At 45.7% G+C, this 18,928-nt stretch overlaps 1 protein-coding gene across 1 annotated transcript in view; it reads right to left on the bottom strand.

Moving 5' to 3' along the window:
* T265_13054 (hypothetical protein) overlaps positions 1-2,891 on the bottom strand; it is a gene marked incomplete at both ends in the record, with an annotated part of 8,863 nt that extends 5,972 nt beyond the window's left edge. Inside the window, 5 exon segments of the mRNA XM_009166898.1 lie at positions 27-303; positions 739-917; positions 2,428-2,487; positions 2,496-2,767; positions 2,828-2,891. Of these exon segments, the coding sequence (XP_009165162.1) occupies positions 27-303; positions 739-917; positions 2,428-2,487; positions 2,496-2,767; positions 2,828-2,891 (852 nt within the window).
* Positions 2,892-18,928: the final 16,037 nt, after the last annotated feature.

The following is an 18,928-nucleotide window of genomic DNA, read 5'->3' as shown; positions in this document are numbered from 1 at the left end:
TAGCACTAAGTCCCTCCCCCATCCACCTTTATTCTTTTCTTTACAATAAGGCTTTCAAATAAGTCATGGCTGTACGGCAGTGAAGCATTGGTGTTGAACACTGATGTCATGCTGTCGTTGATGATGATGATGATGACTCCTAACAATACAGCACTTTTCCCCACGTTAGCCAAAAGTGTTGCATCGGAAGCTCTCAAAGAGTCGTCGTTCAGCTGTAGCACCCTTAAGGTACCTAACTGCCATGCCACCAGAAGGTTGCACGAGGGCTGGGATACTCCCAGGTTGCTCAGACCTAGACGGGGTCTGAAACACACTAGGATAGCGCGAAGGTAAAGATGAGACAGACAGGTGCAATCCAGTCAGTTCATCTCAGCTTGAAAGCCACAGACCATGTTAAAAGGGAGCGTAGATTGTCAATCCGATCGGGGGTACTAGTAAGTACTTTCATAATTCATTGCCAAGTCGCAGATTGCATCCCTCCCAGTCGTTTCCACTCACCACAGGACTGGACAGAAAAAGCTCTGCAGGATTTAGAATGCTATGACATAAGAGGAACACGGAGTAATATAAAGTGGAGATTTTGTCGATTTATCCCAGGGAACGGCAAAACGCAGCTTGAATCTTACGAGTACGTCTCTCCAAACAATCGGACAACCTGCGCGAATTCCAGGGAGCGCCTTGTATACCACGGTTGCCAGGCTGATGCCGCGATGGTTCCGCATGAAATTTCTGAGCCACTTTTGAGGGTTGGAATCAGGGTAGAGCCATTTCATTGCAGCGGCACCCTGTTCCCGTTCCAAATTTTTTGTAAGAGGGTCGTCAGACTGCTCACCAGGGCTTTCCAACCTTCTTTGAAGTATGAGATGCAGACCACTTGGAGAGGGTGCCTTGTCGCGTTCGAGGAATGATATTTCGGGCTGGATTATTGTTGCTAACGACAGGTTGGTGTGTTCTACCAGATGTGGTGTTAAAGGAAGTCAGCTGAACTGTTTTTCAGTGTTCAGCCCATCGCTCAGGAAAAGGATTATATGAGCGAACTACCGTTCGGTCTTTACTGCTGATATCTGCTTTCTTTCAACCGGTTGATCAGATCAGTAAAAATAGGGAGCCATTGTTATCTTCACCATCTCCTCGGCCATCGTAATGGTGTCATTCCTTACGATCTTGATTATCCGTTTGGAGGGATTTGCGTGTATCACAATCGTCGCCAATTGTTGAGCCAGTAGATGCGGATATGTCATGCGGCCAATCACCATGCTATTGCTTCCACTGCACAGGCCTCAGCCCCTGTCATACCGGACAAATTTTACTTAGTACAAAGGAACTGGTTGGACAGTCACCTCCAGCGGGTTTCTTTTATTCGTTTATCCTCTTCACCTTCTTCTTCACTGTAGCGACTGGAATAACTGTACATCGGTACATAGTCTGTGGCTGAAAAACCGACAAGTGGGCTGCCGATGGTGGTGAACACTAACTGGCTATCGTCTTCTTTCCGACTATTGAACATGCACTCGTCCGGAGTCGTTGCAATCTTCGATGAGAGACTATGTAGAGAACAGCAACCGAGGTTTCAGGCTGGTGAAGGGTGTTGACCATACCCCTGCAATCCGTCCGGTGCTATAACAAAGATCACCGAAATCTTTGAAAATAATCTCTTAATATTCATGCGTGAGCATACTTGGGGTTTCCAAAAGTGTTGCTCACTCCCTCCATTTCCGTTACGCGACCGACAAGGAAACTAAACAAGCCCTGGAGGATATGCAGAACAATCGTGTCCAAATAATTGATGAAGAAAATATTGATGGCATGGAGTGTGAAGAAGATACTCCTCCCGGCTTCAAGGAGAAAAGACAGGGAAAAAAGGGGTAAAGTCACCCTAACAAAAAACGGCAGCCCCGTCAAAAAAAGCGCATAACTAACAGTGGTGTCACGATAATTAAAGCGCATTTCCAACACAGAACCAAGGTTGTCCAGTAGAATATGAACGGCGCCAACTGTCATCACCTCTGGGACCCACCTGATTCTCCGCGCGTGGTTCCCCACCGTTGATTGGCTGATTGGACGCCGATTAACGGATTGGTGCACTGGTACCCGAATGCATATTGGGCAAAGGTGAGAAGAAAGCTGCTCGATTCAACAGCCGTCTGAAGTGGTAAGAATGGCTGTTTAATAAGAGAGCACGCCCCAACCCTCAAAAGCATTCTATCCGGTCCCGTAGCGGGTTAATGAATTTTAATGTGGGGCAACCTTCTGCCAGGTAATATTCAAACAGGGGTAGGTGAATATCAGCTTCCCTCACAAGCCACTGTAGAAAGGGGTGAAGCTAACAATGAACCTAGCTGCTCACGTAGCAGCAGCTTGGACACGCTTAGGGGAATTCACTTCCACTTACTTCCTGAGTAGTCACGAATCATCGAATTGATACACAGGATCGAGGCTTTCACCATAAAGTCCCGGGTCGGTTTTGTTCTTGTTGTTCAGCAGCTGCTGTTCACTTGAAAGGAAGAAGGGGAAAATGGTGTAGTCCTGCTTTTTAAGTTCTCGGCTTGCCAGCGAAAGGATCCATACAAAGGAGTGTCTAAAAGTGCTTGGAGCTCGATACTAAATGAAGTGAGGATATCCGCCGGAAAAGTTGTATCTGGCAACAAGTACCCGAAATCAGAAAATATTTCGCACAATGAGAGTGTGCACTCCGAGCTAGGAAATCTTCTCACCTTGTCTCCGCCGTGTGTTCCTCGGATCAACAATGAAATCCTGGCATCCAAACCTTGCGCAGTCAGGGTAAAAGCAAGCAATAGGTCTCATCGGGATCGATAATACTCCAGACGAAAGAGGTAAAGCACCGCGAGACGCGTTTCACAGCCCACGAATTTAAGGCCAGCAACCACCATCGCAGCAGCTCGCTGGAAACGCTCAATGAGTATTACGTTTTTCTTGCGTCCGGAGTGGGCTACTTGGTTTTCATATCCAATGAGCGGTTTGATTTAAGCCCCACAGGGTAGTTGAATGTCCATGTGAGTGATTCGGGAGTTGCGCCAAATAATTTATGGAACAATGGATGCGTTTTGGGCCGATTTCTTACGGCGCATGGAGAAGGGCATGTTTGAAGGGAGCCAGATACCCAAGTCCTCTTTGATATCCATCCTCTTGATGTCTTCTGGTCCATTCGCACTATACACAACAAAGGTGTTCGCCGAGTCTCCTCTAAATGACACTTGAAAGAACTTTTCATCATTCAGAGGAGGGTGTCAGTCCAACGACTACTCCTTCGTAATGTCTACATCCATTTAGAGGGCACCGGTATTTGAATTCTGGGATTTCAATTTGTCTCAAAAATCGAACATGGACTTAAAAGAGCGTCAAGAATGTCGTTGGCGTAGATCAGAAACAGAAGTGGTACCAAAATGGAACCTTGGGAAAGTCAAATAGAGCCGGGCGCTGGAGATGTAGGTCGAGCGTACTTTCACCGGAGAAGTTCTGTCTGATTGGAACGCCCTAATATAGTGTAAAATTTCCCCCTTTAATCCCGTGGGACCTGAGTTTCTGGAGCAGAAACGCGTGTGGGACCCGATCGAATGCTTGTGAGAAGTTGGAAAACGTTGCATCCTATATGGGTCACCCGTTCTCAGTTTGGGTTAGCCGTCCATAAATACGAGCGTGCTCGTCATTCATGAACGGCTTGAGAGGAATCCGTGTTGAACTGAAGATATCAGATTGTGCGTATCAAGGCCATTCAGAATATCCCCTAGCAAACTAACATGATCTGGGCTGCTTAAGGTATCTGAAACTCCTTGCATGTAACGCAACGGAAGTGACACTTTCGAACAATTTTTCGAGAAATGAGAACGACTTGCTTGATGAAAGCCAGATGCACAAACATTTCCGCATCCAGCGAAAATGCACAATACCGCCTGGTATAACACTAATAATAATTCTTATTCCCATCAAGTGGGTAGTATGCCGTCAGACATGAATATACTGATACAGTGAAAATAAAAACTATCTCTAGTGGGACTTGTGAATTCTGGGAATTGCCCAGAAAAAATAGTGTCACAAACAGTGGGCATTATCCTACGTAGATTTGGTAACGTCCACTGGCATGGGCGGGAACACACTTACCAGAACGTTTCTTTCTTTTGGGAACATATCAATCTTGAAAATTACCAGATCTTCGAGGTTTGAGGGGAGCGGGCAAAGGCAAAACGAAGGACGGCAAAATAAGTGACATCCTGCCTGACATGTGATAAAGCCTTAAATCGCCAAAAAAGAAGAACCAGAGCAACAGATCTGATGAAGCAGGAGAATCGCTACGATCTAACCGGTTAATTGGAACTGAAGCCTAAGACCGCCGCCGAAGTGTGTGGCATGGGATTGTTGGATTTATGGTAGGGGTCAAAAAAAGCGTGAAATGGATGATGAAGTAGTGGGATTAGCAACACGAGCAAATGGTAGCAGGCATCTCAGGATAACAGTGTACAGTTATGTTGTGGATGTTGAGTCCTCTGAAGAAACAGTTGGTGCTAACGCACAAGACTGAACGCGAACCACACGTAAACTTTGTGTAGAACGACCGAATGAGAATCATCAGGATGTTGAGATCCGAACGGAAGGTCCAGTATATTGGAATGAACACGTCGTAGATACGGCTGAGGACAAGTGAAGAGCTTATTCGCATTTGCAGGTCACGAAACGAGCGAGCAAGAGAGCATGGTCAAAAGGGGGAAATAAGCAGTTGCGGCTGTTCTATCAAAAAGGCATGACTGTGCTGTTCACAGCACTGAGACGGATGACAAGTTTTTACGTGAATAAGCTACGATGTGCAGTTTTACGAGCGGCGGGATTTTTTCGGGTTAGCCAAGGGAATTTGCAGAGGTTGAACAAAGCCAACATAAGATCTTAGGGATTTTTTGGACCTGTCGGGGATACTTCCAGTTGTGAAGCACAAATCAGGTGGACTGGATAACGGCCAAACATAACACTCGATGCTGGTATTGCCGAAGCCTGTGAAGAAGGGGAATAGGATTAGTTCAATAAGGCCTAGTGAGTTTTACGAGGCACCAGATGGGATAAATTCCATAAACAGAGGAAAAAACTGAACATATATCACAGTTAGGGTGGTGACAACCAGTGTTTAAATAAGATAAGATAGGGATAGAGTTGAACTCGTTAGCCTCGTTATCACAGACGTCCTAAGCTTGCCAATATATACTGTTATGGACCAGGGACAGAACGAATCGGTACAAGCACGCAAAGAGTTGACGTAGTAAAAAAACCAAACGCATGAGAGCTGGTGAGTGTGGAACTCCTTAAATGGTAGGCAGGATTTTCTGGATTTCTGTACAGTTGGACAACAATATGAACTGGAATGGAAAGGTAATAGTCGCTAGTTCCCGGGGCAAAACTATCAGCTTCAAGCGAGAGCCCCGATGGTTTTGTTTGTTTTTCTTCCCAAAAGATATAAAGATCCTCTCGCATTCGCTTCCAATTTTGTGGAACAGTCATAAAATTTCAAAGTTTTTGTATAACCCTCTGTTGGTGAATAGTCGGCTTATCGGAAAGGAGTTGAGTACCTGCTGAAGTATGAAACGCCATTATGTGAGGTGTTGTGGTTTGAGTCCGACCAATTTGGAAAGGCCATAACCCCATAAAGCGTGCACAAATATCACAGCAAATCTCGGTCATCTCCGTTGAGTAACACACTGGTAGCTGGGTTTTATTGTGGCAGGTGATATCGTTTAAGTCTTGGCAAAATTTCGGGAGACCGGACGCCTGCTTTTGCAGTAGGCATGAAAAGGCCACTATAGTCCCACATGCTTCAACACTTTCTGGATATAGTAAGTGTTGTCGGAGCACATGAGGTAAACCATTTGAGGCAGTATTTTAAAGCATATGTTAAAGCACTAACCGTTTCATGGATTGTACCGATGAGGGACATCCGGTTATACGCTCTTTCGTGAGTAGCGAACTGTTTCCTCATGTGTGTAAACTCTTCGACTTGCTCGTGGGGAAGAGGGGTGGGCAGTGTTAAGTAAAGTCTTCCGTGATAGCCAATCTGGGGACGCAAATCTTTGTGTTTGGCTGCGATGTCCTGCTGTGCCAGCTCTATACTCGCAAACCCATCAATAAACAAGTATTCATCATAAAACATCCATGTGCTTTTCCGTAGGCACTCCGCGAATAGTCAAAACATTTTCGACTAGTCTAGACAATACCGAAAAGTAGGTTTTTGTTAACCATAGTACCAACACATAGATTCTGGCAAGATCTGCAAATGCTAAACCGCACGGACCAACGATTTGTCTCTTACCCTAAGGCCCATTAGTTGTATATTACCCGCTCCGAATGTGCACACACACTCATGGTATATTTTCGTAAGGTGATCAACAACCGCCTAGAGAAAGCAAACGGCCGACTGAAAAACCGGATGCATCACTTAAACACACTATAATGTACCATACATAGGTTGTCTCTGCACGCCCAGTTGCTCGTGCGGGAGTATGGAGTACATCCTTTAAACCACTGCAACCGAAGAGAAGACACTGGCTGCGTTCTGAAGCGAGTTGTGAAAAACCACCGGGGCTGGTACCTTGAGAGCGAAAGCCACCGTGAAGCAGCTGATTGTTAAGGGACCAATCCAGCTAAGCCAATGCTCGAAGTCTGACTGACGCCCTACCGCCGGCGGTTGAGGATACTGTACCTAAACCCATATGGCGGTCTAGTGACCCAGATTGAACTTTTGTGCGCTTTGTTACCTGCCGACAAGAAATAGTTATGGAGGTTTGCGACCGCGTACCATATCACATCGACCGATAATGGTGGACCATGCCCGCCATTCTGAGATGCTCTTCACGCTTATCACAAGGGTGGGTGCACAGATGAGCAATTGCTGTTTGTTAAGTACCCCGCGTTATTCCGGAAAGCCTGCCGAACGACCTGTGAAAAGACACCACTTGATGTTGACCTGACCCGAGGCGCAGATCCTCAGCACAGTTTTCCTCTCTGTATGTTCGTATTTTCGGCTTCAGAGGTGAACTGATCATTAGTCGTCAGTTATTAGCATGATACTAGAAAGGCGCCAGTTAAAGGAAGAAGACGACGCTGAAGCATGTAAGGCCCATCAGTTCCATAATATGCATCCACCAATGAGGCGTGCATTTCAGGTAAGCCTAGCACTTTAAGACCTAACATTCAGTAGGCACCAACTGCAAGAAATGAAACAACATGAATCAGCCGTTGAAGGTGGCCTGGTGTAAATGATCCCTCTAAGAGATCGCCGCCACTGAATTTCCCCGTTTATAGGGTACGTATAGCCCCAATTTGTTCACTGCCCGCCTCATAGTGATACCTCGATAGCCAAACTCATCTTTCTCTCATTTCGGGACATCAGTATCGCAATGGGCACCGTGCACCAAGAAGGCCATGCACCATCCTGGAAGGAGACTTGTATTAATCATTGCGCCTGATAAAATTCAAATGTTCATCCCGTCCGATTTGGACCTTGGACTTTTCCCAGTCGAGATGGATGTGCGCATGTCGGTAAGATGATCAGGGCATCAAGGACTCTCACTTCCATCTTACTCTTGTGCACCGAAGTGAGGTGGCTCATGGGGGGTGGAGACAGCTAAGTGATTAGAACACAAATCTAATGTGCCGAAGCTCCGTGGTTCGAACCTAACATCTGTCTTTTGGCTTCCCCTGTCTATTCTTGGGCGAGTCGGCAGTATGCCAGCCCTCACTCTCCCTTTGGGTGGCATGGCAGCCAGGCATCGCAAGGGTGTTACGGCTGAATGACTCTCTTATCGTGCACCAGTTCGGCTCTCTCAGCTATCTGTTATGGTAGACATAGATTCTATCCAGACAGTTGATCGGGCATCTTGGGCTCCTAGCCACACGTTAGTCGTGTGCTAAGTCACTTTGTGATTTTGTGCGAACAAGACTGCCTCCTTTGCTCAGGTTCGGACTCGGTGATAGGCGGAGGGATAAGTAGCCCACCACGTGCACTTCTAGCGGCAAACTGTCTGGTAATTGCTCGAAGTCAACTGTGGAGAACTGGGAAACTTTTGCATGTTACAGCGGAGAGCTATGATGTCTGTTCATGTCAAAATGCTGCATTTGTTTGCATATGTGCTCAATTCAAAAATCAGCTCCATCTGCCGTAATTGTTCTGCGATTTGTTTTAATTAATCTCCTATCAAACTTTTTGGCACATGTTTGACTTCAAACTTGCTGTGTTGTGGCTTCGGCCGCTGGCTATTCGCACAATGAGATTGATTTCTCGAAATCTACGGCATTTTCGGACTTGCCACTTCATAGTGTAGAATGTCTATGTATAATGTATATGCTCCTCTATTAATGAAAATCCTTTACTATGGCGATTTGTTTGAGTGAACGAAATCTCCAGGTCATTAATCACCGCCGACTGTGAATACGTTAACTGATGATAAAAAATCGCGAACCGTGGAAAATGTTGACTCACATACAATGAACGTAACTTTCAGGTATTTTTCGAACGGAACAGATTTCCTCAACATTCTAGAATCTAAACGGCCTTTGGAGATGCGAAATATGCATAGGCGCATTCGTGCAAACAAATTTTGGCCGATGATTCTTTGTTGCCAGTAAAAATTCCGTAGTGAACGCTAATTATTTGCTAAACATCCTGCACGTTGGCTGGCAAAATACAGAGTTTTTCATTATGTGTTCCCAATTATGCTAGAAAGACCTCGAGGTTCATCAATCTTAACCGACGCACACCACTAACATGCGGCTAGGGTTACGCGATGCCTAACTAACTAGCCACATAGAGCCTTCGTCGATAATACCAGTCGATAATACCAGCGTCTGCATGCTGTTGCTTGTTCAGATCGACTGAGCTGTCTTTACTGGCCAGGCTTTCCCCCGACCAAAAAAATGGTAGCTGGAGTATTTATTAATGCACAAACCGCACTTATGACTGCTTGGATGGTTTTCCACCTTGCAGATCTGGTAGCATGCACGAGGGAAAAAAACCTCGTGTGGTGGACGGGTACGCCCTGCAGGGAGGGTCGCCCTGTTACGTTGCACCATGGTGCGTTCGTATGCCCGCCACCCCTCCAGTAGCACGGGTGCATCGCCCATCGCCGGTGGTTCTGAGTCTGGCCTTTAAATTCAGGAAATCAAAAAAGGTACTGCGGACTTCTGTTTGTTGCTGCTGGTGTTGGGCTCGCCTCGGTAGAGTTATACAAAAAGAGTTATACAACTGGACTCTCATCTGTAAAAAAAAGAAAAAAATAAAAGATCACATGGGATAGCCTGAAAATACTCTGCAATGCCCATGACCTACATCGGCGAGCGTAGTTGTATCTGCTTTCGTCAGGACAGAGGCTACACCGCACCAAAGCCCATTCCGTCATCCAAACAGAGAATACATCTACTCACCACTCACAGTGGTAGACACCAGGGCCTTCGTCGCTATGCACCACCTACAGATCAGAGCTGATAGCAGTGCTTCGGGGACTGGTGACTATTTCTCAAGCACACACTTTCTCTCCTGGTATATATCCAACTCATGTAATAAATACTCGATTAACCAGTTAGCTCAGAATTCCATTCCCGCCAGCCCTTACACACCTGATTCCCATACGACACTTTTGCGCGCTTATATCGGCTTTTACTAGATCCCTTGTAATATAATACCGTATATCAGCGAAACCAGCCCCTGGTCGCTAGCCTACTAAGTACAAATCTATCTACTCCCTACTCCATGTAATCGCTTGTCATCATCCTAGTTGCATCAGACGCCAAGTTTTTCTTTCTATGTATATAAATGCATATTATCCCATTTCATATCCCCTCAAACTCACTATGTTTTGCAAATCTCCTCCCATCCCCTCACCTTCCCAAGCCTTAAACTTCGGAAGTGCCCGCTTTGGACGATCTGGTTAGCTGATCTCCACTCCACCTGGCCTATGATCTACAACTCCGGGATCACCAAACGGACCAAGAAAACCTGCAGTCCCATATCGGCTTCGTTCGAGCTTGTTTCCTCGACCAGGCTGAAATAAATACCGCTGCTCAATGAACTGCATACCCAAGACGAATTATCTCAAATGTTGACGTCCGTCACGGGGCTGTCCAAAAACTGAAGCATGTCAGGCCAATGATGGCACGGCACTGTCATACTCAGTTTGATAGCACACCCGCAACTGTTCCATTCCTCCCCTAAACCGTGCCCTCTTGCCTACTCGTTTCATTGACCCCAATCGACCACCATGACATTCATTCCAACCTATTGGACTACTCGTTCAAATTCAACCACCGCTGTGTTCCCATCAAACCTAACCCCTACACCTGACTTCCCAACAACAGAGCAACCAGTGAGTCTGCTTGTTTTCAGGTTGCACCATATTTTTGAGACTAAACTTGCCGTGTTCTCCCAATTCGGATTATCCCATCTCCACCTCCACTTTTGCTTGTTATGACTCCGGCCATTTACCCAACCGCCCAAGGTCACTCCTGGCAAGCAATGGTTTTCCAGTTTTAGTTCATGTCAGCCAACTGAGTCACTGAATTACTCGGACCTCATGCTTATTGTTCCCTACAAGTTGCAAGAGAAACATATTATTATTATTATTATTATTATTATTATTATTATTATTATTTAATCTGGTACCTCCCACTGTTTGTGACATTGACCCTTTTCGCGCAGTCAACGCTACCCGCAAATCCCTCAGTAATGCCCCATTCTGACTGTAAGCGCATGATCATGCCAGACGGCATGCAACCCACAAGTTGGGAATAAAGATTGTTATTATTATTATTATTATCTTAACCGACGCACACCACTAACATGCGGCTAGGGGTACGCGATGCCTAACTAACTAGCCACATAGGGCCTACGTCGATAATACCAGACAGCTGAACGATCTTAACCGACGCACACAACTAATATGCGGCCAGGGGTACGCGATGCCTAATTCACTAGCCAAATAGGGCCTACGTTGATAATACCAGACAGCTGAACGATCTTAATCGATGCACGCTACTAACATGCGCCTAGGGGTACGCGATACTTAACTAATCCAACCATCGTTAACGGAGAAAAGGCTCAAAATGGACGTCTTGAAATTTTGAGATATATTGGTCGTTTTGAAGTTTACATGTCCTTCTGTGAGGCGCATTTTCTTCTTCGTGAGGAGCGTTCATTTGGCCGTTGAAGTCCTTAAATGAGAGGAAGATATAACTTGGGTTATCGAAATATCACGATAAGGCGGGCGGCCGACAAACAGGTAGAGATACTTACCCCAAAATTCACTGCAGTGACTATGCTGTCGTAGATGCCTGTTCACACAGCGGCTATTTCGCATGCCTGTTTACTGCACCTCTCAAGAAATACGATACTTACATGTAATGCATAGGACCTCATTAACAGAGAAGCTTTTCAGAGCCGATGGGTCACATGAAATCATCTTCGTCTCTTTCATCTAGCTGGCGCTCTACAGAGTTAATCGTGATTGTCAGACATTGACTCACGGCTGTCGAGTAGATCCTCTGTGGACTCGAAAACACGGACGCACACGGACTTACGGGACACAGTGTGCTGGGAATCTGTGCTTCGGTCCAGGTCAACATCATAAGACGCCCTCTTTGCGGACCGGGTGCATCCGATCTTTAAGGCACCCGTTTGCATTCTCCAGTCGGTTGTTGGTCACAGTACCGAAATAAACCATTCCGGACTATGCGTGCATGGCCCATTTTTGGGTGATGTACAACCAGCGAGCCGTAAGATAGGCGAGAAATCGGGGATCGGATCGGCGCAGAAGCCGCTGATCTTGTCGGAATCTGTGTGCTTGTAATAGGATGAACATAAAATCAACTGTACAACATTGTCCAAGCGAGCCTTGCGGTGAAATATGTGCCGGCTTTTGCAAAATGTGTCTATGACCAAAAATACATGGATATTAAATGATACATACGTGCTCCCTGATGGCTTTGCGCACATGGAGGTAGCAAAGCACAACGTCACAAACGAACACGACTCTTGCCACACGCATTTGCGCCGCTCAGTTGTCCAGTACAATGGTACTAACCAAATAAGTTTCGCCCATCATTTCTTTGAATAAGCCGAACGGTTTACGCATGGGAGCAAACTGCTCGCTCTCTACGAACGCATACATAACCGGACGCCCGGTTCCTATGCCGTCCGTTATCAAGCATGTGTATAGTTTATATCTAAATGCCCAATATTAAATGCTTTAATAAACTTACGTAAGGTTGTTTGTCGCATGCGTTCCTTCTTCATTTGCTACATCTGGAAAGCGTCGGAATAACGCTATCCGCTGCCATCGGGAGAAACATATGTGGCTATAGTGACCTTTCTCTCCCTGACACACAAGGATGTTTGCGGTCTCCCGAAGTCTTGCCTGGACCTGAGGCATATCATCTGCTAAATTAAGACCCAACCATGCAGCACCTACTCAACATAGCCGGTCGACACTTCCGGCGGTAGTTGTGTATATCCTTAGTGGTAAGAATCTTTCCGAATTCATCCGCCACAAACTGCCGCACCTCAGCTGACGGCGTCCCATATCCCAGCAGGGCCTTGCATGTGCCCAACACGTCTTCGGGTAGGCGTCGATTGACTGGAAGTCTATCGTACAGAAACCTTGATAGTCTGTGATTGTGTTCCAGAAAATAAGAGGTCACTGCCAGTTGGTTCCTTTGCCTCCGTAGACAAAACCCCACTGAACAGCTGGTGCTTCGCGTATTTTTTTGATCAGAAATTACGCTCGGCTTGCTAGCTTCTTCGGATTCCACGGCTTTCCGTTGGTCATGGAGGGCGCCCACAAATTTCTCAACGAAAGCCACTTCCGAAGCCAGAGCAGACGAAGTTCAAAGCCGAATGTGCGCCAATAATTTTCAAATGTCATCGAATAAAACAAATCGCAAAAAATAACGGCAGATGAGGGGGATTTTCAGTCTACGCATGTATGCAAAGAAGTGCAACATTTTGACGTTAAATTTTTTATTTCGCCCGCAGGGTTTTTGCAGAAAAATGCATTGTGCGTCTAGCCGCTGGCGTGGCTTCACAGGCGTTTGTTGAGAAGTTTGCAGTATCCTTTTCATCCTTCATCTCACTTGAGAACAACTTCAATCAATACATGAGGAACAACTATGTGGTATTTTGCCTTCTTCAAGTAACAAACGCACCAACGCTGTTTTGCGTTACGAATGGGTGCACCACTAATGCACCGGTTGACTTCCAAGACAAACGGAAAGTCGAAAAATCTGAAGAAGCTATGAAGCTGAGCGCATCTGGTAATAAAATACAGTACGCGAAACGTCGGGCGTCCAGTGCGGTTTTGTCTACTGAGGTAAAGGAACCAATTGGCAGTCACCTATCATTTTCTTGAACACTACCATAAGTGGTCAAAATATTAGAACGATCGGCCTTTGGTTAATCGACGGCTTAACGAGGACGAGTTGGGAACCTGCAAGGCCCCTCCAAAATATGGAACGCTGTCTTGCGAGGTGCGGCAGTTTGTGGCCGATGGATTCCGCAAGATCGTTGCCACTCAGGATATACACAACTAGCTCCGGAAGTGTTTACCGGCTATATTGAGAAGGTGACACATAGTAGGGTTCTATTGTGGCAGATACTATGACTTTGGTCCTGGTAAAACTTCAGGAGACCGGACGCGCGCTTGTGTGTGAAGACACTTTGGCCACAAATGATTCTCTCGGGAGCGGCAAATAGCGCTGTTCCAACGCTTTTCAGATGTAATAAATGTGGAAAGAACGCATGCAACAAACCGCTTGGGTAAGTTTTTTGAAGCGCCTAATATTCGGTTTGTAGTTATGAGCCTTATACGTTCTGGATAACGGACGACATGGAAACCGGGCGTCCGATTATGTATGTGTTGGTGTAGACAAACAGCTTGCTCCTTTGAGGGAGGTTATTCAAGGAAATGATTGGCAAAAATTATCCAGTTAAGACTTTTGTCATGGAGAAGCTGGTGGCGCAAATGCTTGCCGCAAGAGTTGCGTTCTGCTGTGACGTGATGCTTTGCTACCTCCATATCCAAAAAGATGTCGGGAAGCATTTATGTATCAATTAGTATCTATGATGTTTTGGTCATAAACACATTGTGTGGACGACCGGCACATATTCCACCGCAGGGTTCACCTGGACAACGCTGTACCGTATCGTATTACAAGCAGTCTTCGGCAAGACCTACAGCTTCCGCGCATCAAGGGCGATCGATTTGTTTGCGTGGCTAATAGATCAGTGTCAAGATCTTCCTAGCATAAGTAGTAGCCTATATGGAACACTCAGCTGTTTACTAACAAACTAGCATGACTTTTCGCCAACAGTGTAGGTGAACTACGTAATTTTAACTGGTAACAGCAAATATCGAGCAAAAGTCGCTTGCAGCAATACACGTTTGCAAATTTCGCATCCTCAAAGGCCATGCAGATTCTAGAATGCTCAGGGAATTACTTCAGCCGGTAAGTTATCTGAAAGTTCCGTTCATTGTAAGTTACAGTTTTCCACAATTCGCGATTTCTTATTGCATTAGACAGCATATTCACGGTCGGCGTTAGTTGGCCTTGAAGATTAGCTCACTTAAACAAATCATCATAATTTGCAATATTACATAAACATGTACATTATACATGGACATTCTACGCTATGAAGTGGCAGGCCTGAAAATGCCGTAGCTTTCAGGGAATCGAGCCAACAGTGAGGTGAACTACGTAATTTTAACTGGTAACAGCAAATATCGAGCAAAAGTCGCTTGCAGCAATACACGTTTGCAAATTTCGCATCCTCAAAGGCCATGCAGATTCTAGAATGCTCAGGGAATTACTTCAGCCGGTAAGTTATCTGAAAGTTCCGTTCATTGTAAGTTACAGTTTTCCACAATTCGCGATTTCTTATTGCATTAGACAGCATATTCACGGTCGGCGTTAGTTGGCCTTGAAGATTAGCTCACTTAAACAAATCATCATAATTTGCAATATTACATAAACATGTACATTATACATGGACATTCTACGCTATGAAGTGGCAGGCCTGAAAATGCCGTAGCTTTCAGGGAATCGATTCCACTGTGCGAATGATCCGTCTTTTTCCAAAGTACTTGATGGCCTTGATGGTCCGCTGACCTAAACAATATCATCTATACAGAGAATTTGCAGGGAGACTCAGTCTTAGCTACAAAGTGGTGACCTTGTATACGCTGTCGTTTTCGAGAATTCACTTTGCTTCTGCAAATAATAGGCGAACTCTTACTCGCTTTTCCTGTTCAGACGAATGAAGGCCGCTGAACCAGAAATACAGGCTTAACCATGGAACCTTGGGCCAAGGTCCCGATCCTGTGTATTATTCCTTGAAATTCGTGGGTTGAAAATAACCTTGGCTTGAATGCGAAGATGATCGTCAACCGTGTGGTCTGCCGTGCACGCCATTTTGGTTGATTCAAATGTAAGTATGGTGATGTACAACCCTGCCTACTTGGCTTCGGGTTATGAGCCTTCATTCTGTTCTCCATGCAGAGAAATTGAGGTGGAACCCAGCCCGCCACATGGTGTATACTACAACTGGAGTCCATTTCGGAAAATAATCACAGCCAATGAGCTAAGTGCTAATTCCCGAGCGCCATATTCCAAGAATAATCACTACTGCATCACCACACATAAAAGGAGTAAAAGATATAAAGCTTAGTTCATCGTAGGTCCTTTAAAACCCGGCACACTTGATTCTTTCATACGTATCTGAGAGTCACAACATACAACAGCTGTAATTGAGTATAGGTGTGGGCAAGCGTTATCTATGCCAACCGGATACAGCGTGAGGACATTTGAAACATATATTTAGAACGGATCTTACGGATTTATGTAAGTTTTGCTTATTGTTAATAGGAACTCATCAATCAACTGAATAAGGCAATTCAACCAGATAAGTGAAGATCAGATAATCGAAGGCTTTTAGCCTGGGGAGGAACTAAGGAGGAATAAATTAGAGCCTTTTGACAGAGCTAACTAAGCGGTCAGTATAAGTGGCCAGTTGGAAGCACATGGCTTGAACATCGGACCAACAAGGTGCTCCAGAGAGGTCCTCCCCGGAAACCCCCTGCTGCCTTTACCCCAAAGATTCGAAGTGCGGAGAGGCGTTCATTGCAGCTTTCTTTGGGAAGCGCACCCCGATACAATGATCCAATACACTGAGTCACTTTGATACTGGAGGCTAACCTAACCGGAATTTACGGGGGCCAGGGTACATCTGTATGAACGTCGATGCTCCCACTATGGGAAAATATCCTTGGTGAAGCACCGGACTCATTGGGAGGTTTATTTGTTTCCGATAGCAATCGGTGCTTTGCTGGCGCTGACGGCCAACCCTTGGGTGTGTGAAGGATTCAGGACCTTCCTTCCAAAGGTTGTCTGCAATCACAGGAGGGCAGCACTATTGCCTAACTAATTATGGACAATATCTCATTTCCTTGACGTTTCCATCCCAGAAATCCTATGTATCAGGCGCTTACTTGACTTCGGATGATCAGATATGTGGAGACCGAGGGCACGGGTGAATGACCAGATGGTGTTAGTCATTACAAAGCGGATTGTGAGAGCGTTTAAGCTCCCTGCTGCTCTGAGTGGAAAGGCGTTCTCTTGGCAGAAGAGGTGGCTCATCTTACGCATCTTTGGCTTCTGAGATAGATGTGGCGAAGTTTGAACATATTCAAATTGATTGTAAGTTCCACCAAGGTTTTCACCTATTCAGCGCCTCTATTGTACCTTAAAAGGTGAAAGGTGGGCTCACACTAAGATTGGCGTGGGGATGATCTTTTTGTAAAGAAGTCACTACTTGAATAAACGACGACTAACCCGATTCCTACATTTCTTTGACAACGTGATCCGAGTATTGACAAGAAAGGGAAGTTCCGAACCAAAATCATGTCTTTGTTAAACAGATTTCGCGCGATGTGATGTTCAATATGGTGGGTTTAAATCCAAAAAACACAAGAGCCACATCACAGTACTAAGTCTGAAGTCATCGTCATTGATTTATTAACCAACTGTCGTCTGAAAATGCTGATGTCGCAAGAACTGGCAGTCTATCGTCACACTACATCAAGGGACACATATCGATCTCACTTGGCTTGGTTTGGTAAACAAGTTGAAATGTCACCTGTACATAGCATCGTTCGTAGGAACACATCACAGCCGCCATTTAGACCTGAGGTGCTGAAACGCGATCGAAACGACACCCGGCCAGTCTATGTTTATTTAGGTCCTAGTTGCTGCCAGATTTTTGTCACAACATTGGGACATGTATTAATGATGCCCCGCGATTACCACTCACGTTTTACCGGATGATACCGGGGACGGTTGTTTGTCCGGACCCACACTGTTCACCAAAATGATACAAACGGGCTATTCACTTTTCCGCGCAAGGAAACGGATCGCACTTCCTTACCCACAGCGGCAAGATTCGCCCCTCTCCACTGGTCCGAATACTTGAGCAGTCTAGGGAGTATTACTGGCTAGCAATCTCGTTATACTCCAAAATCAATGGCGAAGTAACAGTCAGTTATCGCGTAACGGCTCTTTATGCTAGCGCGCCAACCAACTGTTATTTATCTTTTCTGTCCTGTATTTTGTGCCACGACATATCTGCAGCACAGAGAACAGCCTTCTCCCAGGATGATATCATTACTGGTGTTCAACTGCGTCTGAGCAAGTTCTTTCACCTTTCAATACGTAGTCTATGGGCAGTGACGGAGTCGCCAGGAGCTCTCTAGTATAACCCAAGGTGGCTAATATTTTCCTCCATCCTGTTGAAACCAAGGCCTTACGTAACTTCACCCATCTACCACACAGCTGGCTGATACGCGGACATATTTGCGGTCGTATCAGCCACACAACGACAAGCCTTCTCAGGAAGCTTGAACGAACAATGCAGGAACACAAAACTCACGAATGAAGCCCAGGGCGATCAGGGGACGAAGTTTTCCGGATTGCAAGCTATCTGTTAATACAAACCACGGATCCTCGGCGGAAAAATCCACACATTCAGACAGGCGGTTGCACTATGGGCCATCGCACCCACACTACGTCAGACGCGCAGTCGTTGGAGAATCATGTCAAGAGACTATGCTCGGATGAGCCCATAAAAGCAGACGAACTGAAGCGACTCAGTAGGATATCACATAAGAATAAATACCTCAAAGGGTTGCTTGCCCAACTAATTGGAAGGAGACTATCCGGAATGGTGAGAAAGAGGGAGGAAAATCTTGAAACCACCGGGTGAATACCGTCTGGAAGTGGAACTTTAGATGCCATTCAAGAAGTGCTTCGGCGTTACATTAAAAGATTCCCCCGGGTCGATAACACCCCACAACAACACCTTGTAGTGGCTCAGGACCAAAACACCGCACAAACTGTATCTACTAAATTCCCCGTGCGTAATGTCCAACCAAATGCATAGGCCAGACAGCCAAGCAACTCCATGCACGAATCACGGAACATAAACGACATGCGTGTTCTCCTCCAGAAAATCCAACCGTGTTCGAAGAACCTGCGCGGGATTCATTCGATGCATTCTACACACTTAAGTCAGTCCGTAAAACCAACGGCACACGTACACTCCAGTCAAAATTCAGGTCACAGGTGGAACGGGCATGCGCCAAAGCACTAGAGATCAACAAGCAACCGAACCACTTCAACCATATTGATGCAGCCAGCATTCCGTCTATCTGACTTGGACCTGCTGCACACCTCAGTAGGCTTAGATCGTATCAAAATACCAAACTTAGTTAACGTAGAGCTACCGCATTTAACGCCTAAAGCTAAACACAAAAGCTTTATTATTATTATTATTATTATTATTATTATTATTATTATTATTATTATTATTATTGATTAATACGGACAGAGGAGTTAC

Source organism: Opisthorchis viverrini (assembly GCF_000715545.1).
Source record: "Opisthorchis viverrini unplaced genomic scaffold opera_v5_31, whole genome shotgun sequence".
In the NCBI taxonomy this organism is placed as follows: Eukaryota; Metazoa; Platyhelminthes; class Trematoda; order Opisthorchiida; family Opisthorchiidae; genus Opisthorchis; species Opisthorchis viverrini.
This window is presented reverse-complemented; position numbering and strand designations above follow the sequence as displayed.